General features: G+C 43.0%; 2 protein-coding genes across 7 annotated transcripts in view; one reads left to right on the top strand and one right to left on the bottom strand.

Moving 5' to 3' along the window:
* Window positions 1-15,078, top strand: part of ACE2 (angiotensin converting enzyme 2) — a 108,793-nt gene extending 93,715 nt beyond the window's left edge. For 2 of the 3 annotated variants that reach the window (XM_057310228.1, XM_057310231.1), the window contains 5 exons: window positions 1,046-1,104; window positions 4,328-4,428; window positions 5,724-5,840; window positions 10,074-10,268; window positions 12,060-15,078. In XM_057310228.1, coding sequence (XP_057166211.1) covers window positions 1,046-1,104; window positions 4,328-4,428; window positions 5,724-5,840; window positions 10,074-10,268; window positions 12,060-12,168 — 581 coding nt within the window. In that variant the 3' untranslated portion in view covers window positions 12,169-15,078. The remainder of the gene's footprint in view (window positions 1-1,045; window positions 1,105-4,327; window positions 4,429-5,723; window positions 5,841-10,073; window positions 10,269-12,059) is intronic. The other variant, XM_044391885.3, reaches the window with a different exon arrangement.
* The window catches only part of BMX (BMX non-receptor tyrosine kinase), a 48,771-nt gene continuing 36,357 nt past the window's right edge, over window positions 14,530-26,943 (bottom strand). For all 4 annotated transcript variants that reach the window (XM_057310233.1, XM_026478083.4, XM_026478085.4 and 1 more), the window contains 5 exons: window positions 24,913-25,129; window positions 24,008-24,072; window positions 20,385-20,503; window positions 17,225-17,382; window positions 14,530-15,000 (listed from right to left, as the gene is read on the bottom strand). In XM_057310233.1, the coding sequence (XP_057166216.1) occupies window positions 14,926-15,000; window positions 17,225-17,382; window positions 20,385-20,503; window positions 24,008-24,072; window positions 24,913-25,129 (634 nt within the window). In that variant the 3' untranslated portion in view covers window positions 14,530-14,925. The remainder of the gene's footprint in view (window positions 15,001-17,224; window positions 17,383-20,384; window positions 20,504-24,007; window positions 24,073-24,912; window positions 25,130-26,943) is intronic.

The raw sequence follows: 26,943 nt of genomic DNA, 5'->3' as shown, positions 1-26,943 counted from the left end.
ACACACATATACACACACACATTTTCTCTCTCTCTTTCAAGTCTGCTTTATTAGTCCCATATTTAAAATAAAAGGGTATAACACTCCCCAACCCACTGTACTCGAATCCTGCTCTTCAAAGACAAATTTTTTTTTAAATCAATTTTAATGCTATTACCTCTTCTTTCTGGCAGTTACTTTCATATTTCTGAAAATTTTGTTTATATTATTTCTCTATTGGTCAGTTTTAGGCATGTACTTCTGCCTACTCTTCCACTCCCTTTCTCATCTCTCAATAAAGTTTTAATATTTTTTATCAGAAATTATCAGTATTTATATCATAATGCCTGAAAAGCCAAGCAATATACTGTTTTAAACCCTTTCCTATGTGACTCTTTGTTTGTCCTGGAGTTTCTACTGCCTTATTTTTTTGATATCAGATTTGTTATCAACGTTGTGTTTATTTTTCCCAGGTAGTCCAACATATCTATTCTTTTCAGTCTCATTTTTTCCTAAAGACTTCCCTCTTAGAGTCCTACATTCTTCTGTCTCAATCTGACCACAGTTCTCATCCCGAGTCATCCATCCTTTTGCTGCTCTCCTGGGTTGAATCCATTGTTTCCTGGATTCCATGCCTTCTTTCTTGGATCACCTCTTGTTTTGCTGCAGCAGAGCCGCCAAGTGACTTTCTAAGCAAGAGCATGTGGGGTAGGAGGGTCAACTGTGTCCCACAATGGCTTTAACCATACCTTGACTTTCATTCCCCTTGTTTTCAGTCTGATATCTTCTTCCCACCCCCAGCTATACTCGAATCCCAAGCCTCTCTGGGATTCGCTGTGACTTTCGGGATCTGTACTGCCTCTGCATACACTTCAGGCCATGGCTTCCTGACCCTTGAGAAAGCACTTACCCCTCCTCCATTACTTCTCATTTTCCAAAGTGTATTTATACCTGTTAAAAAATTCCTTTACTATCACTTTGGTGGGATCTTGGGAGGAGAAGAAAATAAATGCACATGGTCGGTCTGTCATCTGTAACCAACAGTCTATGATTTCTCTTTAATCAGATGCTGACCAAAGCATTAAAGTGAGGATAAGCCTAAAATCAGCTCTTGGAGAAAAAGCAGTGAGTACTCTGGACAGTGTGTCCATTACTTCTTTTTTTTTAGTTTTATTTATTTCTTTGTGAGAGAGCACATGTGGAGCGACAGAGGGAAAGGGAGAAGGAGAGAAGCCAACTCCCTGCTGAGCGTGGAGTCTGCCGCTGGGGCTCGATCTCATGACCCTGAGATCATGACCTGAGCCAGATGCTTAACCTGAGCCACCCAGGCGCCCCTGTCCTTTACTTCTTAATGCACTCCCTTACATGGGACAAATAGGCCCATTCCAGTGTGTTCTAAAAGAAGACAGGCCACATGTTTCTCTTAAAAACTATAAGCCCCAGATTCTGGCCTTCAACTCTCAGGCTTTTTTTTTTTAGTAACACATTCCTTATTGGATTGGTTATGTCTACTTTTTCCTTGTTAATTTTATTTTATTTTATTATTTTTTTTAAGATTTTTTATTTATTTATTCGACAGAGATAGAGACAGCCAGCGAGAGAGGGAACACAAGCAGGGGGAGTAGGAGAGGAATAAGCAGGCTCATAGCAGAGGAGCCCGATGTGGGGCTCGATCCCAGAACGCCGGGATCACGCCCTGAGCCGAAGGCAGACGCTTAACCGCTGTGCCACCCAGGCGCCCCCTTCCTTGTTAATTTTAAAGTGCTATGAAGATCAATGAGAAAACATCCAATCTTAAGTATCAAGTGTCCACCCTCTTTTTAAAAATAATTTTAAAGAATCTTTGAGAGAGAGAGCACAAGCAGGGCGAGTGGCAGAGGGAGAAGCAGGCTCCCCACTGAGCAGGGAGCCCCGACTGGAGGCTCAATCCCAGGACCCAGGGATCATGACCTGAGCCGCAGTCAGAAGCTTAAGGGACTGAGCCACCCAGGCGCCCCCAAGTGTCCACCCTCTTAATTCACACTTATCACCTTTACTTGTATTTGAGGAAGAGGACAGGTTATATTTTGAGAGATTGTTTTTAGAAGTAATGTAGATAGTTTTGCTTGTTTTGCTTTAGTCAGTCATCCATAACCTGGAAGCTTGTTAAAAATGCAGAATCTCAGCCCTGGACCTGCTTAATCCAAATCTGCCTTTTCACAAGCCCCCAGCTGGTTCGTATACACGAGACTGGGAAGCTCTGATTTACAACAGGGTTTCTCAAACCTGGCTGCACCCTGGAGTCGTATGGGATGTTTAAAAAATATTAAAGTTTGAGTCCCACTCCCAAATTGTTCTGAGATGTAGCATCAAGAGTTTTAAAAGCTCCCCAGGTGGTTCTAATTACAGCCAAAGTTGAGAACTACTGATGTACGGCTGCTTTTGGGGATAACCAAATGATTCACAGCAAACCGGATTGCTCACACCTGCGTGTGAATTCCTTTCAGCAGCCATTGCTCTGCTAGACACCTGTCTCGGGCTAGCCAGACTGAAGAAGCAGTGGCTTTGGGAAAGAGGAGAGGACGGGGCAGCCCCAGGCAGATGGGGACCACAGGAGGCCATGCAGGAGGATAGGACAGCCTGGGACTGTTGGGTGGAGCGGTCCAGGGCGCTATAGAAAACTGTGATTTGCATTGGATAGAGCCCAAGATGAGATTTCGACCCCCTTCCGTTTCCTGCCAAATTAAATATTGCCTAAGGCTTCACGGTAGTTACAAAGTCATTTTCCTAGCTAAGACAGCGAAACAGAGATAACACAGTAGGAGTGAAAAATGAAACTTTAAGAAAGAAATAATAAAAAGGTGCATTCCTTCCCAAACTTTAAGCGTTCGGATTTCCAGTTCTTAATCATCATTGAATGTCTGTGGGATTATTTCTCTTATCATCTTTAAATGAGCTCTTCCTTGGCCTAATACATTTTAATTCCTTTAAAGGATCCAACAGATCAGGATCCTTTGCAGTTACCTTGTTTTCTTGGCGTCAGTCCCCATGTTCTCTTTCCCTGCAGTGAGGGATCGGTAAATGGTCTTCAGAGGGGTTGGTAGTGGTAAGCCGAGCAGCAGGCTGCTTTGCTGAAGCCGGCCCGGGCTTTAGTGCCCCTGTGCATCCGGGCCAGAATCTCGGCCCGGTCAGGCTGTTGCACGGCAAAGTCCAACGACACTGTTTTGTGAACTCAACCTTTTTTTTTTTTAAATATGAAAATATAACCAGAATATTCATAGTAGTGATATTAATAACATTATTAGCACTCTTAAAGCAGCTTTTTTGCCACACCCGAGTGGTATCAAGCTGAGGTTAAAGTAACAATTCTGTGAAACCTTGTCACTGTTTTTTCTAAAAGGGAAAGGAGAGCGGCAAAATTTGTGCCATTCATTGATCTCTACTGCCAGCTACTGGGAAAAGAGTGAATGCTTTTTTTCTCTTCTAGCAAATGTTCACCAAGTATGCAAATACTCCAGCTGTTTGTTTAGCACCGGAAAAACAAGAACAAATTACCTTGCTGACAGTTTTTTCCTTCGAAACTCAAGTTTCTTTTTCTCTTACACTTGTACATATCTGAGAACTTACTATATACATAGTAAAAGCTCCACATCTTTGTCTACATAATACACGGACTTTTTTTCTTTTTTAAACTTTTTTCTTTCAAGTATAATTAACACGCAGTGTTATGTTAGTCTCAGGTGTACAATACATGGACATCGAAACCCACGACTCGCACGACTCCCATCCATAAACCGGCACTCAGGATGTTTATTTTTGCTCCTCTCAAACCGAGAAGGATCCATGAACATGGTCCTTAAAGCACAGGGGCCTGACCAGCAGCATTAGTGCCACCTGGGAGCTTGTTAGACATGCAGATCCTTGGGTCTCATCCCAGACCTTCTGAATTAGAAACTCAGGAGGGTAGGGCCCACTATTCAGTGGTTTAACCAGCCCTCCGGGGGATGCTGGTGCCCACACAAGTTGGAGGTTACTGACCTAATAAAAAGATTCTCAGGAGGATTAGAAAATGTAAAAATAGGGGCGCCTGGGTGGCACAGCGGTTAAGCGTCTGCCTTCGGCTCAGGGCGTGATCCCGGCATTATGGGATCGAGCCCCACATCAGGCTCCTCCGCTATGAGCCTGCTTCTTCCTCTCCCACTCCCCCTGCCTGTGTTCCCTCTCTCGCTGGCTGTCTCTATCTCTGTTGAATAAATAAATAAAATCTTAAAAAAAAAAAAGAAAATGTAAAAATAATGCTTCTGGAATAACAGGTTTTGAAAGTATCCCATGATCCCTACTGAGCAGTGTTTTTCTTTTGAATTTGCAGTACGAATGGAATGACAATGAAATGTACTTGTTCCGATCATCTATTGCCTATGCCATGAGAAAGTATTTTTCAGAAGCCAAAAACCAGATGATCCCTTTTGTGTGAGTTACTCCAACCGGTACTTCTCTTTCTCGAGTCTGAGAAGATATTATGCTTAAACTTTCATGCAAGTAAATTAAGAAAAACCTAATGATTTTGAAACTTCTCTAATATCCTGGAATTTGGGCCATTCTCTTTTGGGAAGACTGTGATTTACTTGACTTATAGATTGCAAGAGCACTCCTCTTTCCCCCTCCCCTCACTTTCCCTCGCATCCCTTCTCCCCCTCCTCTTTTCCCTCCACCAAATGCTTCCTCCACCCTCAGCACTGAAAGGAAAAGGCAGACATCTCTGCCTTCACTGAACTTGCGTTCTAACGTATGTTTCATGTGTGTGTTACAATCAGCAAAGTATGTTAAGTGAAATACAGTAAAATGAGATGGTGACAAGTTCAAGGGAGAAAAGTACCACAGATGGGGCGCTAGGGAGTGCTGATGGGTCTACAGTTTAGCTTTAACTGCAGTGGTCAGAAAAGACCTCATGAATCCTTGAGCAAACATCTGAAGCAAGGAGAACGCTCACAAAACAGACAGGGGGAAGGTAGGTAGCAGGTGGAAAGATTCTGAGGAAAAAATATCCTCCACCTGTTGAAGGAACAGCAAGGAGGCCAGTGGGGCTGGAGCAGTGAGCTCATAGCAGACAAGTAGGAGGTGTGGTCAGGGCGATAATAGGGCATGGGGGTGGAAGGGGAGAAGAACATTCGTATGGGCCTCCCAAGCCATTCCAAGGGCGTTGGCTTGCTGCTGAGTGAGAAGGGCTGGGAGCCAGAGGAGCTGCCTTAGGTTTTGTCAGGATCCCTGTGGCAGATGGGAGAGCCCAGCCTTGTCACATTGTAGGTAAAGCCCACTCCTTCCCCCTCCCCCCCGGCTGTGGGTGTAACATGACAGGTTTTGCAGCGTGGAGCAGGGGTGGAGGAGCTGAGCGCACCAGCTCTGTTCGTGGTACTAAGGCATTGCTGCCCGGCCGGTGTTTATCCCAATCCTGGGGCCCCTGTGGTTCCTCGCTGGTTCTCCGGCTGCTTTCAGTTTGAAATTTTCCTATCATTGAAAGAAAATGGGGGCAGAACAGATAGTGCCAATAGTGTGTTATCCCAACTCATGTCGTTGAGCTCATGTGCTTGGGATGTGTCAAGGATGTGAGGACAGTCACATCCTTCCGTTGTTCGCCCTATCCCATGTCTCTCACCTTCACCCTGTGACTCTCCCCTGGACCTCTTTTTCACGGGCAGGGGAGCCCCCATTCTCTTTGCTGAGTCCTCCTTGCCACAAGGGAAGATGTTTCTTTTGTTTCTCTGCAGGGAGGATAACGTGTGGGTGAACGATTTGAAACCTAGAATCTCCTTTAACTTCTTCGTCACTTCACCTGGAAATGTGTCTGACGTCATTCCTAGAGCTGACGTGGAAGGAGCCATCAAGTAATTTTACTTTCAAACAAGCTCTCTAAGGGGGGGAGGGGGTTAACCAATGCAATCAGGACAAACGCTTGTGGTTTAGTGTGCCCTGTGTGCTGGGCTCTGTTCTGAGTCCTTTTCAGCTTCAAGGTCGGGGTTTTAATTCCAGAAGGGTCTCCTAGCAAGGGACTTCTCTTGATTTGGGCTCCTCCATTCGCAGGCCCTTAAATGGTATTTGAGTGTAAGTAGCTGATTTGAGAGGCAATCTCAAGACGCTCTGAGAAAGAAAAGTGCACAGGAGCAGAGCATGGAAGGAAGATAATAAGTGATGTGTTACCAAGCAAGGGCCCACAGTGGGCGACTAGAGCTCCATCGTGCCGGGGAATTCTGGGAGACTGAGCAGAACGCGCACCTGAATTGTCCCCTCAGCGCTGGGTATTTATCCATCACCTCCCACCAGTCATTGGTTGAGAACTGCTGGCAGGTGATGTGACTTCCCCGGCATTTCGGGCCTGCAGGCCAGGCAGCCCCTTGTGGCCTGAGAACGCTCTCGAGCAAAGGCAGCAGGTACTAGCGGAAGAAATCTGGTCTGCATGCATGGAGAGTGGTACATGCAGAAGGGACACGGGCACATATTGCCAGCTTTTGCTGTAGGGACTTGGATGGAGGAATCATTTCAGTAACCAGAGTCAGAAACGAGGTAGGCAAGAATAGGATTCCTTAGTAGTTGCTTGGCCTCCACACTAGGAGAGGGCCTTGCTATGGGCAGTGAGCATCTAGAAGGAACGATTGGCCCAAGGTGCCTCGTCTGTTTCCCCAAACAGCAAAAGTGAAGAACGGATAGATGTCACTTAAAAAAAGGCTTAAGATACCCGCTGCTATGGGGGAGCTCACTGGGTGGCCCCCTTGAGCTGCTGTTCATCTTTGGAAACAAATCCAAGCCCTGCCAGGCAGAGTACGCCTGGAAAATCTGGCTCAGTTGGGGCATGCACCCCACCCACAGCCAGAGACTTCACTGCCTCCAAATGACTTGTTTCTGTCTTGGGGAAAAGTGCCAGCTGAGATCATCACAAAAGAGCCCAGCCCTCTTTGTGACCTTCGGGGGGGTCTCAAATTTCCTGTTTCCAGATGACTTGAGACACTTTTGGGCAGAGGTGACATGGTTAATCCTGCTTTGACATATCTCCCTCACTCCTTCTGACTTCTTGACCTGCACTACACCCAAGGGTAGGAGGATGGGCTGCCAGATCCTTGGGCTTTCAATTCAGAATATTCTCAATTTCCCTAGTTTTGGTTTTTATTTTATTTTTTTAATGTTTTTTTATTATATTATGGTAGTCACCATACAGTACATCCCTGGTTTTTGATGTAAAGTTCCATGATTCATTAGTTGCGTATAACACCCAGTGCACCATGCAATACGTGCCCTCCTTACTACCCATCACCAGCCTATCCCACTCCCCTACCCCCCTCCCCTCTGAAGCCCTCAGTTTGTTTCTGAGTCCATAGACTCTCATGCTTCATTCCTCCTTCTGATTACCCCCCTTTCTTTATCCCTTTCTTCCCCTACCGATCTTCCTAGTTCTTATGTTCCATAGATGAGAGAAACCGTATGATAATTGTCTTTCTCTGCTTGACTTATTTCACTTAGCATTATCTCCTCCAGTGCCGTCCATGTTGCAGCAAATGTTGAGAAATCATTCTTTCTGATAGCTGAGTAATATTCCATTGTATATACGGACCACAACTTCTTAATCCAGTCATCTGTTGAAGGGCATCTCGGTTCCTTCCATGATTTAGCTATTGTGGACAATGCTGCTATGAACATTGGGGTGCATATGGCCCTTCTCTTCACTACGTCTGTATCTTTGGGGTAAATAATACCCAGTAGTGCAATGGCTGGGTCATAGGGTAGCTCAATTTTTAACTTTTTAAGGGACCTCCACACTGTTTTCCAGAGTGGCTGTACCAACTTGCATTCCCACCAACAATGTAGAAGGGATCCCCTTTCTCCACATCCTCTCCAGCAATTGTTGTTTCTTGCCTTGTCAATTTTTGCCATTCTAACTGGTGTAAGGTGGTATCTCAGTGTGGTTTTGATTTGAATTTCCCTGATGGCGAATGATTTTGAACATTTTTTCATGTGTCTGTTAGCCATTTGTATGTCTTCATTGGAAAAGTGTCTGTTCATATCTTCTGCCCATTTTATGATTTGTTTATTTGTTTCTCGCGTATTGAGTTTGAGAAGTTCTTTGTAGATCTTGGATACCTGTCTTTTATCTGTAGTGTCATTTGCAAATATATTCTCCCATTCCGTGGGCTGCCTCTTAGTTTTTTTGACTGTTTCCTTGGCTGTGCAGAAGCTTTTTATCTTGATGAAGTCCCACAAGTTCATTTTATCTTTTGTTTCTCTTGCCTTTGGAGATGTGTCATGAAAAAGGTTGCTTTGGCCGATGTCGTAGAGGTTGCTGCCTATGTTCTCCTCTAGGATTTTGATGGATTCCTGTCTCACATCGAGGTCTTTCATCCATTTGGAGTTTACCTTTGTGTATGGTGTGAGAGAGTGGTCAAGTTTCATTCTTTTGCATGTAGCTGACCAATTTTCCCAGCACCATTTATGGAAGAGACTGTCTTTTTTCCACCGGATGTTTTTTCCTGCTTTATCAAAGATTAGTTGCCCAAAGAGCCGAGGGTCCATTTCTGGGTTCTCTATTCTGTTCCATTGGTCTATGTGTCTGTTTTTGTGCCAGTACCATGCTGTCTTTGTGATCACAGCTTTGTAGTACAGCTCGAAATCCGGCATTGTGATGCCCCCAGCTTTGTTTTTCCTTTTCAACAGTTCCTTGGAGATTCGGGGCCTTTTCTGGTTCCATACAAATTTAAGGACTATTTGTTCCAGTTCTTTGAAAAATGTCATCAGTATTTTGATCGGGATCGCATTGAAAGTGTAGATTGCTCTGGGTAGCATGGACATTTTAACTATGTTAATTCTTCCGATCCATGAGCATGGAATATCTTTCTATCTTTTTATGTCTTCCTCAATGTCTTTCAAGAGTGATTTATAGTTTCTAGAATATAGATCCTTTACGTCTCTGGTTACGTTAATTCCAAGGTAACGTATGGTTTTTGGTGCTATTGTCAATGGGATGGATTCCCTAATTTCTCTTTCTTCAGTCTCGTTATTCGTGTATAGAAATGCAACTGATTTCTGAACATCGATTTTGTATCCCGCCACATTACTGAATTGCTCTATAACTTCTAATAGTTTGGGAGTGGATTCTTTTGGGTTTTCCATATAGAGTATCATGTTATCTGCGAAGAGAGACATTTTGACTTCTTCTTTGCCAATTTGGATACCTTTTATCCCTTTTTGTTGTCTGATTGCTGTTGCAAGGACTTCTAGTACTATGTTGAATAATAGTGGCAAGAGTGGGCATCCTTGTCATGTTCCTGATCTTAAGGGAAAGGCTTCCAGCTTTTCCCCATTGAGAATGATATTTGCTGTAGGCTTTTCATAGATGGTTTTTGTGAGATTGAGGAATGTACCCTCTATCCCTACACTCTGAAGGGTTTTAATCAGGAAAGGATGCTGTATTTTGTCAAATGCTTTTTCTGCATCTATTGAGATAATCATATGATTTTTGGCTTTTTCCTTCTGGATAAAATCTAAGACACTGATAGATTTGTGAATGTTGAACCACCTTTGCATCCCAGGGATGAATCCACTTGGTCATGATGAATAATCCTTTTAATGTACTGTTGGACTCTATTAGTCCCTAGTTTTGGTTTTTAAAATCACCTCTGTCCTTTTTTGCTCTCTAAAGTTTAAGCCATATCCCATCCCAGTGCTGGAGAAATTGGCGAAGGCCCCTCCTGTGTTCCTCCCCTGCTTCCAAAGGTCAATACCTTTTATATGGAAACTACAACTGTCAAGACTTGAGTATAGGACCTGGTTGATTTGTAGAAGAGATGTACCCAATTGTCCTTTTCCGTTATCTGATAGAAAGTCACTGTAGACAACCCAATTTTCCAAGGAAGCTATTGCCAGACCTTATCTAGGCTGCAAGATGTGAAAGGTGCCTAATTGTCAAATCTCCTAGCTTTTATGGCACCTGGTTCTCTGCTTTGATTCCATCGCTACTTCAGGTGTACAGTCTTAGGCTAAACCTTATTGAATCCTTTCAGGAGCAATGACGTAAAAAGTAAATAAATTATACACAATTCTGTTTTGCCTAAGTGTTTTGCTCTTGGGAATAGGATGTCCCGGGACCGTATCAATGATGCTTTCCAACTGGATGACAATAGCCTGGAGTTTCTGGGGATTCATCCAACACTGGGACCACCTTACCAGCCACCTGTCACCATATGGCTGATTGTGTTTGGGGTCGTGATGGGATTGGTGGTGATTGGCATCATCCTGCTCATCTTCTCCGGGATCAGAAATCGAAGGAAGTAAGTGAGCTTTCCTAGACTTACCTATTTTAAAACAGAAAGGTTTAGGGAAAACTAACTGGAAAATTTGCAGCAAGTGGTAGGTTGTATAAGCCAATTACTTTTTTGGACAATTTTGCACCTAAATATTCTGATGCATTTCCTAGAAATTTCCCAGATTTCGTTAGCACGTTGCCTTCCTTGCAGGTGCCAGTGCGCAGTCGATGTTCAGTCTGGGCTTTTGAGCGTGCCCTGGCAAACTCCATCCTGGCCACAGTGTCCTCTCCCTACTGCCGAGAGGCCCTGCAAACTCTGGGAGGGGAACGGGGCGGGCTCAGGGGGTTATCTTCACTCCTGTTGTTCCTTGGTCTAAAAGTACCCCAGAGACTGACTCAGTGATGGTTGGCACTGTACGAATCGTTCTAGAATGAGCTCTGTGATTTTCTTCAAACTGCCACCCTTCCATCATCTTCATTCCCCTCAGGTGGCCCAGGCTCCCTGTCTTGTTCTTAGCTCACGGGCCACGGCCCCCTCTCATTTGTTCTTGAGTAGAAGATCCAAGTTCAGTGAGGATTTAAATCGCCAGAGACCTGATTTATAATCTTGCTCTGCCACTAGATGGTTTTTCTGACCTTGAGAAACCACTGGCTTTCACTGGGCTTATGTAATTCAGGTTAATAATATTTTATAGCACCTAAAACCTCTGTGCACACTGCAGGTTGCTTAAACGTGTTCGTGATGGAATTTTGACATGCCCTGGCCTATTCTGCTCAGTTCTTCGCTGTTGAGATTTTTAGTTCCCTAAAATAGCTTCAGTTAAGAAAATTAGGCATTGACTAGAATGCATTCATATGGTTAGAATTTTAAAAATACGAAAAGATACCCAGAATCTTCCTGCCACCCTTTGCCTCCAAGTTCCCTTCCCAAAGCCAATGATGATTATCAGTTTCTCAGAGACCTGTCTGTCCTTGGAGGATAGGCATTTGCAGTAAGGCCACCCCCAAGGTGATTTGCATGCACATGATGGTTTGAGAAGCATTCTTCGCACATGAAATACTATTCCAAAATTAATTCATGGAATGAATTATTTGGGGAACCTCCTTCATGCCACATGCTGTGTTAATAGAATGTATACAGGAAAATCGAACGGGCTACCCTGCTCAGTACTTTCACGCGTTAATAGTCTCAGCAAACATATGATGTCAATATGCAATTATCTAATTATCTTCACGTACATATCAAACTGAGCTTCAGAGAGACCAAGTCACTCAAATTGACACAGCTGGTCAGTAACAGATTGGGATCCACAGCAAAGCTGGTGGTTGTACTACAAAGCTGTCCTACTCTGGTCTGGACGCTTTGGAAGCTGATCACTTAGTAGGGAAGCTCTTTAAAAGGAGGCACTTGGCTAAATGACCACTCCATTTCTAAAAAGAATAATCACAGCTGCTATTTGTGGAGGCTTGCGCACCAGGTACTGTGAGAGCTCTGCTGACACTGTCTCCTGGTCTTGGCAGAACCGCCATCGTCTTCCAAATAGGCAAAGTGAGGCACAGAGGCACACTCTCTCCGAGCCCGGAGCACATACCCTGAGTGGTCTCCCACGCTCTGCCAGCCATCCTGCCAACCAATCGTGGGGCAAAAGGAGTGAATCTCATGCTCTCTAGGGGTCCACGGTTCATCAGAAGGGGACTGATTCACCAACGAGCGATTCGATGCTGAGGTGTCAGAGACACCTGGGCCAGTGGGGTCCAAGGGAGGCCGTGTCCTTTCGGCAGCACTATACTAAGGTGACTTCACTTTGTTTAACAGGAACGATCAAGCCAGAAGTGAAGAAAATCCTTATGCCTCTGTGGACTTGAGCAAAGGAGAAAATAATCCAGGATTCCAAAATGCTGATGATGTGCAGACTTCATTTTAGGAAAATCTGATTTCCTCTTGAGGTGATTTTATTGCATGCACATGTTAATTTTATGGTACAGACAATATGAGATTATAAAGATGTCATTAACTATCAAAACGATGGCTCTGTTCGGGAAAAGCTGTCCCAAGAAGACATGCCTGAGGAGAGGGCATCTTCACTGGCTTTCAGTATTTATTTCTGCCTTGGGATTTCACTTCTGTTCATGTTTGAGAGGAATAGGGAAAATGTGTCTTCGGCCTCACCGGCTGTTTGGGGGTAATGGAAGTGGACATGTCTGTTGCATGGCCGGAGTAGAAAAAGAGGGATATATGTGGTGGGAGCAAGTGGGGCCTTGTATGGAATCCGGATGGATTGCTTTTGAGGACAGTGTCCGTGAACTGGCGGAACTGCACGGAGCGAGAATGGCATACACTGTTCACTTCCCTTTAATTCAAGTGTAAAGGATGGCACACTCTTTAACTTTAAGTTAATCTAAGTACTATAGTGATTTGCCCACAGTGGTGATTGGACTAGATCATGCCTTCTTCAGGATGAGAGGTCTAAAGGAGAGAAGAATCCAGAGAGCTGTTCACAGATGGTGCCTATTCACTTCCATCCATGCTTGATCATCATCTCCCTAACAACGTAAGACTAGCCCCAAGAGCCTCCTGGAACCACCACCCCCAGCACACCTGATGGAACCTCACTTCTGTTGCTCTCTGTGGAGCGACTAGAAACGTCAACTTCATGCCCTCCTTGAAAGTGGGTACCCAATCTCTTAAGTCTTATATTCACCCATAATGTCTGAGTAGTGCTGAGCACAAAGTACACACTCAATAAATACTAGATTCATGCTCCTGCGCTCTCACGTGTACTTAAGTGCTGGGCTTTTGGGGATTCCGTTTGCTTTTCACTTTTGTGGACAAAGTTGCCATCTGACTACCTGGGACCCTTGACCTCTCAAATGTCTTGGAATGTGTCCCAGTTTCTTAAATTGCTTTACTGTACGAAGGGGCTGTAAGATCGATCTAAAGAGAGGTGTGTTAAGATTGCTCGCACTGTCGGGTTAGGAACCAAGCCTAACACCCCTTTTGTAAATCTCAGAATCCAGCCCAGTTCGGAGCACAGCATCCACTACATACCTGAAGACAGATTCAAAATAGATGAAAATATCCCAACACTACCCAGCAACTCACTCTCTGTGGTGACCAGCAAAATGTTAGAGTAACTTTGTATTTAATACATTCTATGGAGAGAGGTACCTGGGTGGCTCATTTAAACATCCGACTCTTGATTTTGGCTCAGGTCATGATCTCAGGGTGGTGGGATGGAGCCCCGTGTCGGGCTCCGCGCTTGGTGTGGAGTCTACTTGAGGTTCTTGTTCCCTCTCCCTTTGCTCCTCCCCCCTTCTCATCCTCTTGCACGAGCATGCATGGATGCTCTATCTAAAATAAATCTTTTTTAAAAATAAATTCTATGGAGATAATGGTCATGGTGAATCAGTTAGCCAAGTCAGGAGAGGATGACCTGTTCTTCAATTCCAAGAGCATGTAGGCAGTGTCCTGGCTTAAAACAATAGCAGTAGGGGCACCTAGGTGGCTCAGCCGTTAAGCGTCTGCCTTCAGCTCAGGGCGTGATCCCAGAGTCCTGGGATCGAGCCCCACATCAGGTTCCTCCGCTGGGAGCCTGCTTCTTCCTCTCCCACTCCCCCTGCTTGTGTTCCCTCTCTCACTGGCTGTCTCTCTCTCTGTCAAATAAATAAATAAAAAATCTTAAAAAAAAGGCATCAAGTTTACCTTAACATCTTTAAAAATTTGCTCTGTGGAAATATATTTAATGTCTTGAATAATATTTAATTTTAGTTTTGTATGTGCATGGCGCACGTACACGACACAAAGAGTCATTGTTCTAACCTGGAAGTCAGAACACAGTTGAGTCATTTGGATTGAATTATGGACCACCTAATGATGCCCCACCGTATAAGGAGGTCCCCTAGCGCAGGGGTGACCACGCAGGAATGTCTGGAAGATTCTTAAAAATACAAATTCTCAGGCTGCACTCAGACTTGCTCTACCTTAGTTCCTAAGGAATGTGTGTGTGTGTGTGTGTGTGTGTGTTTAAGGATTTTATTTATTTCAGAGAGAAAGCACAAGCAGGGTGGAGGGGTCGAGGGAGAGGGAGAAACAGGCTTCCCGCTGAGCTGGGAGCCTGATGTGGGGCTCGATCCCAAGACGTTGAGATCATGACCTGAGCCGAAGGCAGACACTTCACCGACTGAGCCACCCAGGCACCCCAGGAGTCTGTTTTAATGAACTCTCCTTTTTATTTGCATACATGCTAAAGTTTGACAGTATTGAAACACGAAGGCAAATGTCCACATTTTGGTACTTGTTAATAGCATATTTAATTATTAGGATAGTGACAATATAAGGAAAAGAACAAATATCCAACAAAGAATTTCTCCATTCTATTCAATCTTTACACATGGTACACACTCTGTCTACCACAATCAGAAAATATGCTTCTGCTATAGCCTGGGAAGTGTAATATTAAGAGCAGCATACACAGAATTACTAATTTGACCTAAATTTCAAGGAAATCTTTTGTTTCTTACATTGTTCATTTCGAGATAATACAACAGGCAAATAGGACACAGAATGCTATTAAGAAGAACTAGCTAAATTACATAGTCTGCGCCTTGCTACTTTCCTTAAAAGGAATGAAAATGTTGGCCAGCGTTTACGTTCATTCTCATCAGATCTCCTAATTTCTTCTTCAAGGCTTGTCTTTTTCCCGAAGTGGTTCAATGGAAGCTAGGAGTTGCTGAAATGTGGGACGCTTTTCTGGAAGCTAAATAAAAGAAAAACCCAATGGCTTAGTTTATGAAACTTAGGATTAAAAATAAATTATAGAAGATATGTATACCTCAATCCTAAAGCTAGTGACTTTTTAAGTGTGGAAACACTATGGACATTTCCACTAAAGACAAAACAACTAGAGCTCTAAGAACTGGAAAAGAAACAGTAAAAGTATCTTTGTTTGCATAATATATGGTTGTATGCCTGGAAGAACCAGGAGAATGAATGATAGAACCAACCCAAATGATAAGGAATTCAGCAGGAGAGCAGTATGCAAATTAACATATAAAATCAATAGCCTTCGGTACATGTACAAGAACCAGTCAGAAGACACAATGGAAGAGAAAACGCCATTTAGAATAGCAATGACTCCAAAATAAAATACAAACGAAAATGTACCCCCCAAAATGAGCACAACTTTAAACACTGCTGAAAAATACAAATGTAGACTTATGCACATAGAAAAACGTTGCTTGTTCTTGAAGAGGACAAATCAATAGCACAGAGATGTCAAATTTCCCTAGTTAAAATATAAACTAGAGACAATCTCCTCCAAAAGATGAACAAGTTTGTTTCAAGCTGAACAAACGGATTCTCTAGTTCACAGATTTTTAAAGTATGCAGAAATAATACCTGAAACGAATATAACACTGTAGGTTAACTACACTGGAACTAAAATTTTAAAAAATTAAAAATTAAACTCAATTTTCAAAAATGTATGTAAAAATAGCTAGGAAAGGTATAAAAAAAAGGTGAGCAATGAGGGAGTGCTAGCCTACCTAGGAGTAACACATAAAGTCTCTATAATTAGAACAATGCAGAGCTAGCACATGAATAGAGACCAGAGAACAGAAGTGAGAGTCCCCAAATAACCCCAAATACATAAGGAAATTTCCTATGTTAGATATTTCGACACCAGTAGATGGTATCTTGTCCGTGGGAATGACATAGTTTTTTAATAAATGCTGTTGCAGCAAGCAGGTAGTCAGAAAACAAGATCTTTGGATCCATACTTCATACCGTACATGATAACAAACACGAACTAGATTGGAGATCTAAATGTGAAAGCATGAAGCGGAGAAGTACTAGAGGAGAATCTGTGTGAAGGCTATCATAATCAGTCTGGGGAAACCTATCTAACTTTAACTCAGTTTCCAGAAGCAGTAAAAGCAAGTATTAATAGAGTCAACCATATTTTTTTAAAATCTTTTGCACGGCAAAAACTCCCATAAATTAAATCAAGAGCTACGTGACAGACTGAGAGAAAATATTTACAACTATCGCAGATAAAATACTGATCTCTTTCATTTATAAGGGGGTCTTTAAAATCGAGGTGAAGGAAACAAATACCCGACAGAACAAAGGGAAAAGATACGATGCCATATAATTCTCAGAAAGAGATACCAGTGCCCTTGAAACTAAACCCCAAATGAAAGATGTACATATAAAAGCTGCACTAAAATGCCATTTCTCATCTATCATATTGGCAGAAATCCAGAAACTTGACAATGGTCTGTGTCAGTGAGATGGTGGGAAAATAGGCACATTGATGGCGGGACAACACCTGCGGAGTGGATTTGTATGTTCCTTTTTTCATAAGAAAGAAAGGGAAATACACACACAAACACGCACGTCTATACATGCTCATTTTTCTGCAAAGAAGTATGGGAAAGCTAAATTGGAATCTAATGAAAATTGTGGATGTTCTTCTAAAAGTTGTGAAATAGAATATTTTAAAAGTGGGGGACCAAAATGTGCAAAACGGTCACTATATGCAGAGCCTTCAACTGGGGATTGTCTCTGTGCAAAACCGTAGTGTTGTGGTTAAGAACAGGGACTCTGACATTAGCCAGCCTGCCTCTTACTAGCTGTGTGACCTTGAGCAAGTCACTTAACCTCTCTGGGTCTCTGTTTCCTCTTATCTTCATTTTTTGGTCATGATAGTACTAACTTCACAGTGTGTTGCCTAATGAATAAATGGGTTCATATTTATGAAGTTCTTAGAACAGTGCTGGATATAAGTTGTTTGTTAAACAGCACCTACATTGCTTCATTGCTGGTTTTAAATTACAAACACTTGAGGGAACGGGCCCGGGACCATTGCACCCGCGGTGTAGCAGGTGTTTTTCCTCATAAATGCCTCCGCCCGTGGTGTCCTAGGCAACCGCCCTGGACGCACCTGACGCCCCTTCAGCTCCCCCACGCGGTGCACTTGCCTCGTGCCAGCAGCTGTACATGATCTGGTAGATGGTGTCCGACGCCAGTTGGGGCCGGTAGAGTCTGTGGCCCTGGGAGACCTTCACAACCACCTGGGAGTTGTCGTACAAGTCATAGGGCTGCTTCCCCAGGCTGAACACTTCCCACATCAGGATCCCTGCGCCACCCGAAGGGCAACCGGCCAACAAAAAGGAAAGAGAGCTGACATCAGAAGGTACAGAGTTTGTTGAACGAGCTTCACACACCAGATCAGGAAGGCTATGCATCAGAGTGAGGGATCCCTGGGAAATGAGTCCTAGCAAAAAGGACAGGGCACGGAGGGTGGGATTGTGCCATCACTTCTGGAGGCCAGGGTACCCTTCTCCATGCTCCCGGAGACCCGGGCACCTGCTCTTGCTGGTAAACGGGTCAATGGCAAAGGCAGCCGCCGCGGGAGCTACTTGGGGTCAAGATTCTTGGGCCGCTTCAGAGAGTCAACCCCCCGCTCCAACCCGGAGGAGTGATTGACTGAAGTCCTCAGCCTTTCTTTCTCTCCACCTTGGCAATTTCAATGCACCATCAAATGACCTTCCCGTGGAAATTTACAGACAAAATCATTGACAAAATTCTTCCTTTTTGCCTCGGTGGTTCCTAATATTTTGTGGGTCAGGTGTCCTTTTGAGAATCTGATAAAAATCATTGGCTTCCTCTTGGGAAAGTGAACACACAGCATTTTTGTGTTCGGTTTCTGGATGTTCACAGTGTCCTGAAGCCCATCGAAGGCCATTGCAGACTCCAGGTTTAAAAACCGGGTTCTGGTTATGGTGGTTGAGGGTGGCATTTGGGTCAGTTAGATGTGGTCTCTGAGGCTCAGTTCTGCCGCTTAGAGGCTGGGCAGGTTTCTCAGCCCTTCTTGGAGCAGGTTCCCTGTCTACAGTACGTGGATATTTGCACATCATGGAGTTGCAGTGAGCATGAACTAGGATAAGACACGCAGAGAGCATAAGGAGCACTGGGACACTTTAAATGCTCTCTAAATGGTGGCCAATGTGCTGTTGTCCTGACCAAACCAGAGAATTTCAACAGTCAGCCAGCTTCAAAGGTTTGGCAAGCCAGAAATATGTAAGAAGGAAAAAAATTCTAGAATCGTAACTGAAGTACTAACTTCAAAATTTCTTTGACTTTAAGGGCTATAGATTTTATGTAAAATATTTACAATATATTTACAATAAGGCAATATTACAAGTTGCAATGGCTGTATTTTTTTAACTCATTTTCTTCTTTTTTTTTTTTAAAGATTTTATTTATTTATTTGGCAGAGAGAGAGACAGCCAGCGAGAGAGGGAACACAAGCAGGGGAGTGGGAGAGGAAGAAGCAGGCTCCCAGCAGAGAAGCCTGATGTGGGGCTCGATCCCAGAATGCCGGGATCACTCCCTGAGCCGAAGGCAGACGCTTAATGACTGAGCCACCCAGGCGCCCCTGGCTGTATTTTTTTTTAAACAACTTTCTAAAACAACCATCCAAAAGTATACTGCTCCCTTCACAGTTCTGTCTTTGGAAGGCTATCCACTTACCTCAAAAATAATATCATTGCTTCAAACATCTGTGGGGCCCCCTCTTTGAGAATTGCTTTCAGAGGCCCTGATTCATTTTGAATATTCTCAATGGGGACAAATTACTTAAGAATGGATTTAGTTTTTGGAAATAGCCAGAAAATATCTGGAGCCAACCTCTGGTGCATAGGGTGAGTAATCAAGCTGGGTAATGCCATTTTTGGGTCAAAAACGAACTGTAACTCTTGAGTAAGGATACCGATTTTTAAAAGCATCTTTCGTAAGGCATATCAACACAAGGAGAGTGACACTAATTTTGACAAGTTAATCATCCCAGAAGGATATCACATATTCACCACAATGCTATCTTTGTGCTCTTTTTCTTTTTCTGTGTACATTGGATTATTTTTTAAAAGTGAATGATACTACTTTTACACAAGTAATTGTTACTTTAAAAAGTGTGTCAGGATGGCTGGGTGGCTCAGCTGGTTAAGCGTCTGCCTTCGGCTCAGGTCATGATCCTGGGGTCCTGGGATCGAGCCCCACGTCGGGCTCCCTCTCCTTCTGCCTGCTGCTCCTCCTACTTGTGCTCTCTCTCTGTCAAATAAGTGAATGGAATCTTTAAAAAAAATGTGTCAGATAAAAAAAAAATAAATGGCTAACTAAATTTTCTTTTATTCATGCAGTCTTTTGGATATCATATAAAAAGTCAAATTATGCTTATGGACCGAGACAGACATGAATTAGGTCTCAGTTGCATTTAATATATCCATAACTTTATGATAATTTCGATTATTTATCCGGTATCTATCTGACTGTGATTGTAAACTGACATTCCTCATAGTGTACAAAGATATCAGAAAATCTACCAAATCACAACTTAAGAATTGTTTCCATTTTCTAATGACCTTTACTAAATTTCAGTACAGATTTTTAATAAAATAGGGGTCAGCAAGCCCTTTCTCCGAAGCGTCACATAGTAAGTATTTTAAACTTCGTAGGTCCTAGAGCGTCTGGGCACCCACCCCATTCTGCTGTTCCAGTACAAAATCAGACACACTACAGGAGCCAATGGGCATGGCTTGTGCCAATAAAGCTTTGTGTACAGAAACAGGCCACCAGATCTGGTCCTGGCCTGAGGTTTGCTGACCCTTGATCTAGGGATGTATTTTAACAAGGACGCTAGTTGAAATTAGTATGGGCTAAAGACAGCACTGAGTTGCATTTGGGGTTTGCACCGGGCATGCCCAAAGCGTTGGTCACTTCCGAAGGGAATGGTGGTCGCGGCTGCTTTCACGTCGAAAGTTGATGACCACATCTCAAACCCTTCAACATTTTGGACCTCAAGCAAACTCGGCTCTCGTTCTCCATGACTCTGTGGAAGAGCTTTCATCTCCTATGGTTTGATACAAAGGCGCTAGCGGGATATAGGGCAGACATCCTGACGCTGGCCCGAGCGTAGGTCACCATCATCTTCAATCTCTTGCTTATCTCAGGCCGTGCAGGTGATTTCGTAAGTGCTCGGGGCTTTTGCTAAAAATGGATGTTGCTGCCTTCTCTTGCGGTTTCCTGTTGTGGAAGTGAGCTTGCAAAATGGGGCTGGGGCCCGTGGGGCCACCTTCTTACCGAACGCCCACACGTCTGACTTGCTGCTGTACTTGAAGTAGTGAAACACCTCTGGGGCTGACCACTTGACCGGAAACTTGGTTCCCACCGAGCTGACGTACTGGTCATCAAGAACGTACCTGTGGGGGAAAACATCCACACAGACCTCAAGGCACTTGACTGTGCAGCACCAGAAGCCCTCTGCTGGCTGCCATCGCCCTGTGGCAGGTTGATTAAGGACACAGAGCCCCATAGTCTCAGGGCAATGCCTCAGTTTTCTGGACCTTTTTTTCCTTTCAATGTGTAGCTTAGCCAAAGGCCACTTATGACTTGTGAGCCTTAAAAAATTATATCTCACTTTGCAGACACCAAAATCGGAATGCAAAATGTTTGGGGAATTATAGAAAAACATGAAAATGTCCAAATAAAATGACTCAATCTCACCCTGAAGATAATTTGTAATTCTACCATGCAAGATATATCTTTGCTTGGACTACCAATCTTTTGTTCTACATATAAGGTGCACAAAATTGGGTTTCTGTCGTACTGAGCTTTGCTTTTTCCTTTAACGGCACAGCAAGAACACTGTCCCCATGTGGTTACATTTTCTTCTGCAGCGTCATGTTTAATGACTCAATAAGTATTCCCTCTTGTGGATTAACATCGTATGGTTTCACCTTGTAAGTTGCTTCGAACCTGCTGTTACAAACAATGATGAGTGACAATATCCTCTGGAGATACCGAGACCGTAAAAATATATATTCAAGGATATGCACTATATAATAATGATAAAAATAGAAGCAATCTCACTGTCTACATGTTGAAGAACAATTAAATATGCTATAGCACATCGATGCAGAACAGCGTGCGGCCGTTTATGAGACAAGATAGCTCTATCGTTACCAAAAGTTTAAAAAATGCCCATAGAAAATGCATATATGCAAAAGTAGATATATATAATGTAATCCCATTTAAAAAAATTAATTCCAGTTAACAGTGTTCCATTAGTTTCAGGTGTACATTATAGTGATTTAACACTTCCATACATTACTCAGTGCTCCTCAAGGTTAGTGTCCTCCCCTTAATCCCCCTCCCCAGTTTCACCATTTTTGTGGGAACAAACAATAAATGTACATATTTGTGTATATGATTGGGTATACTTAGGGATGAGGTATGAAAGGACATCTATTGAATGTGTTAGCAATAGTTACTCCTAGTGCTGATAACAAGGTGAAGGGGCAGGGGGTAGATTCTACTATTTACTTTATATGTTACTGCTATATTTCTTATAATAAGCGTATAGTATTTCTATAACTAATAGAGGGAAACCCCACATATTTGCCTAGAAAAAAGTGAATAAATACTGACTCTTAAGAAAAAAGGAAAATGAGGGGTGCATGGGTAGCTCAGTCTTGGCTTCGGCTCAGGTTGTGATCTCAGGGTCGTGGAATTGAGCCCCACGTCTGGCTCGGGGCTCAGTAGGGAGTCTGCTTGGGATTCTCTCTCCCTTTCCCTCTGCTCCTCCCCCCACTTGCTCTCGCTTTCTCTCTCCAAAATAAATAATAAATCTTCAAAAGAAAAGGAAAAGGAAAATTATGGAAACTGAAATTTTGGATATACTTTATGGGAAAATTTTACACACCAAAAACGTATTAGAGATATTTACTATGATTTTAAGTGGCAGAAAAATCTGGTTTTGAAAATCATTCTTTGAAATATTTATATTAATATATTAATATTTATTTAATATATGAATAGAATAGAAATATTAATAGCAATAATAAATTACACTTTCACAGGATTACATGACACACCTTCCATACCTCCTTCTCCCAGACCCTCTCAGCTCCTCTAGACACCACAAGACACCCAGAAACTACCCTGGCACTGGGTCCTGCTCATGGCTTACACCTTCCTTCAGAGTATCACGATCAAGTGAAGTGACAGGCTTCCGAATGGTGGTACCACAGGACTTCATGACCAGCAGGGCCTGGTGCCTGGCCTCCAGGACTCCTTATTCAGAGCAAGACCTTGTGTCTCCCTTTTCCTAAGCTACAAAGAACTTGACAGTATGTCCCCTGGATGCTGGTGTAACAGCCAATATTCCCACTTTGAGAAAAAGGTGGGGATCCGTTTGCCTGTCCTAGGGGCTTCTCCCCGCCCTGTGAAGCTGTGAGCAGCTCTTTCTCTCACACTCAGAGAGCTACACGTCCAGAGGGTGGGCGTACGAGACTCGATGGATGGTGGTTGGAGCGATGGCAAGTAGCACACAGCTCAAGGGACATCTTGACAATGTGGAGGTGTCCCAGAAGAGGAGTATTTCCCGATAGTGACTTTTGGAGAAGACTTAAAAAACAGATCCTCCTGGGGGCAACTCCAGCTCAGTCGGAGGAGCACGTGACTCTCGATCGCGGGGTAGTGAGTTTGAGCCTCACGTTGGGCGTAGAGCTTACTCAAAAAATACATAAATAAATTTAAAAAACCCAGATCCTCTTACGGAGTTGCAGGGCTACATATGCCGAATACAGAGCTAGCCTTAGTCAACTCTCCAGACCTCTTCGAACCTACACTATTCCTCCTGAGAATTACATGAGTTTATGTTGAACTGACACAACTTTATAGCTGTATTTGGTCTCAGTGTCGACGTCTACTTGCTCTCTGGACGAAGCTGATCATTTTAAGGGCAGGGACCACCCCGTTCATATCAGTATCTCCCACAAGGCCTCGGCACCATGCGGGTACTCAGTAAATGTTTGTGGAGGGGGAAGGTCGACGTGTGCATCCTCGTTTCCCACGTAAAACCATGAACGCTGGCTCTGAGGCTTCCAGAATAAAGAAAATGGAAGACTCTTTTAAACTGCTATCATAAAATAATTTCTCTAAATCATGAAGTGCTGATAGAATGCCAGCTAAGAGAATTTCAAAGTCTACTCTCACGCCTTACCTGGTGATACAGAAAATTTAATGACATGACAACAAAAACTTTCCTAGTGTTAATGCTATGCCTATTTGAATGAATATTAAGAGACAAACAGAAAGGGCTAAAGGAGACTTCATTGACTTAAAAAATATCTATATAAAACATAGTTATCTTAATAATCTGACTATAACATGTTACATTTGGATATTTATTAATGTTTATTTAATATATAATTTATAATTATATAATTTTATATATAATTTATATATAAGTTTATATGTATAAATTTTATATATAATTGTATATGATTTATAATTATATAATATATACTTTAATGTAATTATATATAGTTAATTATATATAATACACAATTATATATTGCCTAATTTATTAATATTTAAATATAAATAATATATTTTTAAATTAATGTTATTCTTTCATGGAATTTGTTTATAAATTTAAAAAATATCTATCAGAGTTTTGAAAGAATGAAAAGGGACTTTGGATACTTTCTGAAGAACAACCCCATCTTCCAGGTGAAGAAATGAGACAAAACATGATTGCTAGGTGGTCAGAGGTAGTGTGGGGAGGGAATCCAGGTTTCAAAAGCCCCAATTCAGAGCAAGTTCCCTGTCGCCGCAAGGCCCACCATTCTGCTGGCATTAGATGTGAATGGAAACCCCCAAATTTCACAGCTTGCCCTTTGGAGCTGGAGCTGGCTTACCTCGTCATTCCAAAGTCAGACACTTTCACGGAGAGATCACTGTCTACCAAACAGTTCCGAGCCGCCTTTGGAGGAAAAACAAAATTACCAAGTAGTAAAAGTGGCCAAGAATCTCCCCACATCAGAATCCAAGATTTTCCTTCTCTCTGGCAGAGTTCTCACAAAATCCAAGATCGCTTATCAAAACCCCAAATGCTGAGAAGTTGTCTTTTTTTCCTTTGCAATTCTCAATTTTTCAAAATGAAACTGTGCTCCCATCAGGATTTTCACGCAAGCATCCACCCTTGTCAAACAGCATGAAGGGTATTACACATTAAACACGGAACCGCCGCTTGTCAGCAAGAAGGGAAAAGTTATTTCTAGGGGTCCCTTCTCCACCACTGGCACTTTGAAGGCATAAATGCTGGCCTAGCACGCATGGCATGTTTGCTGTTGGGCACAAGAAAATCTCTAAAGGTAGATAGCAGTGCCTACCAAACAGAACGCTCCCCACTCCCACCCTGAACCAAAGACACACACAAATTTCATTTCCTTCTGGTTCTTTCTCAGTTACCGTATTCATTGACTGCTTTGGCACTAAGCCCTTCCTGGAGTAAAGGTCAACTAGGATTTCATGCTTGTGAGACACACTAAAATGTCCCAAGTTTTTCCTTTTTATCTGTTTTCCTCCATACCACAACACAGCTACATAAATCGTGATGGCTTCTTCTCCTCTTTCTGTACTGCAAATATTTTATTTTGAAATTGTGGTTTTTATTACAAAAGTGTCATGTGCTTGAGCAAGTCACAAGCGAGCAAAGTACAAGTGGAGATGCCCTCGTTGCCGGCCTTCCCAAGGGCCCCAGCCCTGGAGGTGGGGACTCTGGATCCCTTGCTTGCTCTGAGGGTCCAGGGGCTTTGCTTACCAAGTCCCTGTGTATGAACTGGTGGCTTTCCAAGAAGGCCATGCCTTCACACACATCATAGCACATTTCTAAGAGCTGGGAGGTTTCAAGTCCTTTTCCGTGACTCTTCAGGTAATTAAGCAAGCAGCCGTTGGTAATATATTCAGTCACTATGTATATGGGGTATTTCTTTGAACACACTCCGTAGAATTTCACCAGCTTGGGATGGCTGAGTTTCCTGGAAACAACAGATTTTCAAAGATCAGTACTAAATTTGCACACTCCATTTTCCAGATGTCCTGAACAAGAATCACTCTCAGATTTTTGCCTGTTTTAATTTCCCCCCTCCTACTTGAACAGAGAAAGAGAGGGAAAAGTTGTGGATTTTATTCTGGGAACATCAGCCTTGGAAGGGGAAAAAAAAAAGCTGCCTGCTAGTAAACATTAGCAACCCCAACAGCAATTCGGCAGATGCGGGGACTGTGTTCGCCTGTCCTACAGAGAATCGGCAAAGCGATGGTCCTTTGCCTCAGAACTCGCGTTTAGCCTCCTGGCATCTAGAGAACCTCTGTGACTGATTGGGAGGAAGCTAGCTACACACTAAAGGCAATCGCTTCCATTTCAAAGCAGCTAACTTTCTCAGTTGTGAAGTCCAAACACTTCCTTCTCAAAAAACAATTGTATCAGAATATGAAAGGTGCAGGAAAAATGACAGTAGTTGCCATGTTAGGGAAGTGAGATTAGCCATGATTTTTCTTTCTTTTTTAAAAAAATTCATTTCACATTATTGTTACATTATCTTTCTCTTTTTCTTTTTCTTAAGATTTATTTATTTTAGAGAGAGCATGCAAGTGGGGGGAAGGGCAGAGGGAGAAGGAGAGAGAAAATCGCAAGCAGACTCCCCGCGCGGAGCCCTACACGGGGCTCGATCCCATTACCCTGAGATCACAACCTGAGCTGAAATCACGAGTCCAACATTTGACCGACTGAGTCACCCAGGCTCCCCATATTATCTTTCAATAATAAATTTAAAAATAGTAACCACCTGACATAGCCCTTCTGGTAGGTCATGACAGATGGACACTCTGCTATTACGGTATTCATCCATTTGTCCATGTAATTGATCAATTTACAGGCTGATTCTTTTCTGATGTGTAAAGTAAATTTATTTTCAAAGTTTTTTTTTTTAAGATTTTATTTATTTGACAGAGAGAGAGAGACAGCGAGAGAGGGAACACAAACAGGGGGAGTGGGAGAGGGAGAAGCAGGCTTCTCACTGAGCAGGGAGCCCGACGCGGGGCTCAATCCCAGAACGCTGGGATCATGACCTGAGCTGAAGGCAGACACTTAATGACTGACCCACCCAGGCGCCCCTGTAAAGTAAATTTAAAGCTAGCATGTCGATTTTAGAATATTTTAATGAGCATTTATTAAATAGTTATTTCTATAGTTGTAGTTAAATAGTTACAACTATTTAAATCGTTATTTTCCTTCCTTCTTAGTTTAGCGGCATGCCTTATCAGGTTGCTCAAGGCTATGAGCTTGGTTATGCCTCTTTCAGCCATTTTAGATAATGGCCTGGAACTCAGCATTTCTCCCGCAGAGGGAAAGCTAGTGGTGGGACAAAGATCCGTCACCCAAAAAAGCTGTCCCTTGAGTAAATTCAGTCACTGTCCAGGGGCCACGTGGTGGGAACACCATGACAACTGACACTGCCCATGTGATAGGCCTCAATATGACCATCAGAGCTGAGCTGTAACATTCTCCCCTCAGGGTCCAGTTTGACCTCCTTCTTTATGACTAGGTGATTTATTAATGACTTTTTATGATTCTGTGTGATTACCAGCCCTCTAATAGCAAAAAATATATATACGTTTTAAAGTTACACCATGACTCGGGGTACACTGTGAGCCTAAGGGAGTTTCTGCTAGATTTTTCTGTCCTGCAGAAGGAGGACATCACGGGTCTCCTCCTCAGTTTTATGACCGTATAATTGCCAAAGGCAGGACAGGCTACATAATTTGCAGGGACTGGTATGAAATGAAAATGCAG

This window comes from Ursus arctos, chromosome X (assembly GCF_023065955.2).
Source record: "Ursus arctos isolate Adak ecotype North America chromosome X, UrsArc2.0, whole genome shotgun sequence".
Lineage (NCBI taxonomy): Eukaryota > Metazoa > Chordata > Mammalia > Carnivora > Ursidae > Ursus > Ursus arctos.
This window is presented reverse-complemented; position numbering and strand designations above follow the sequence as displayed.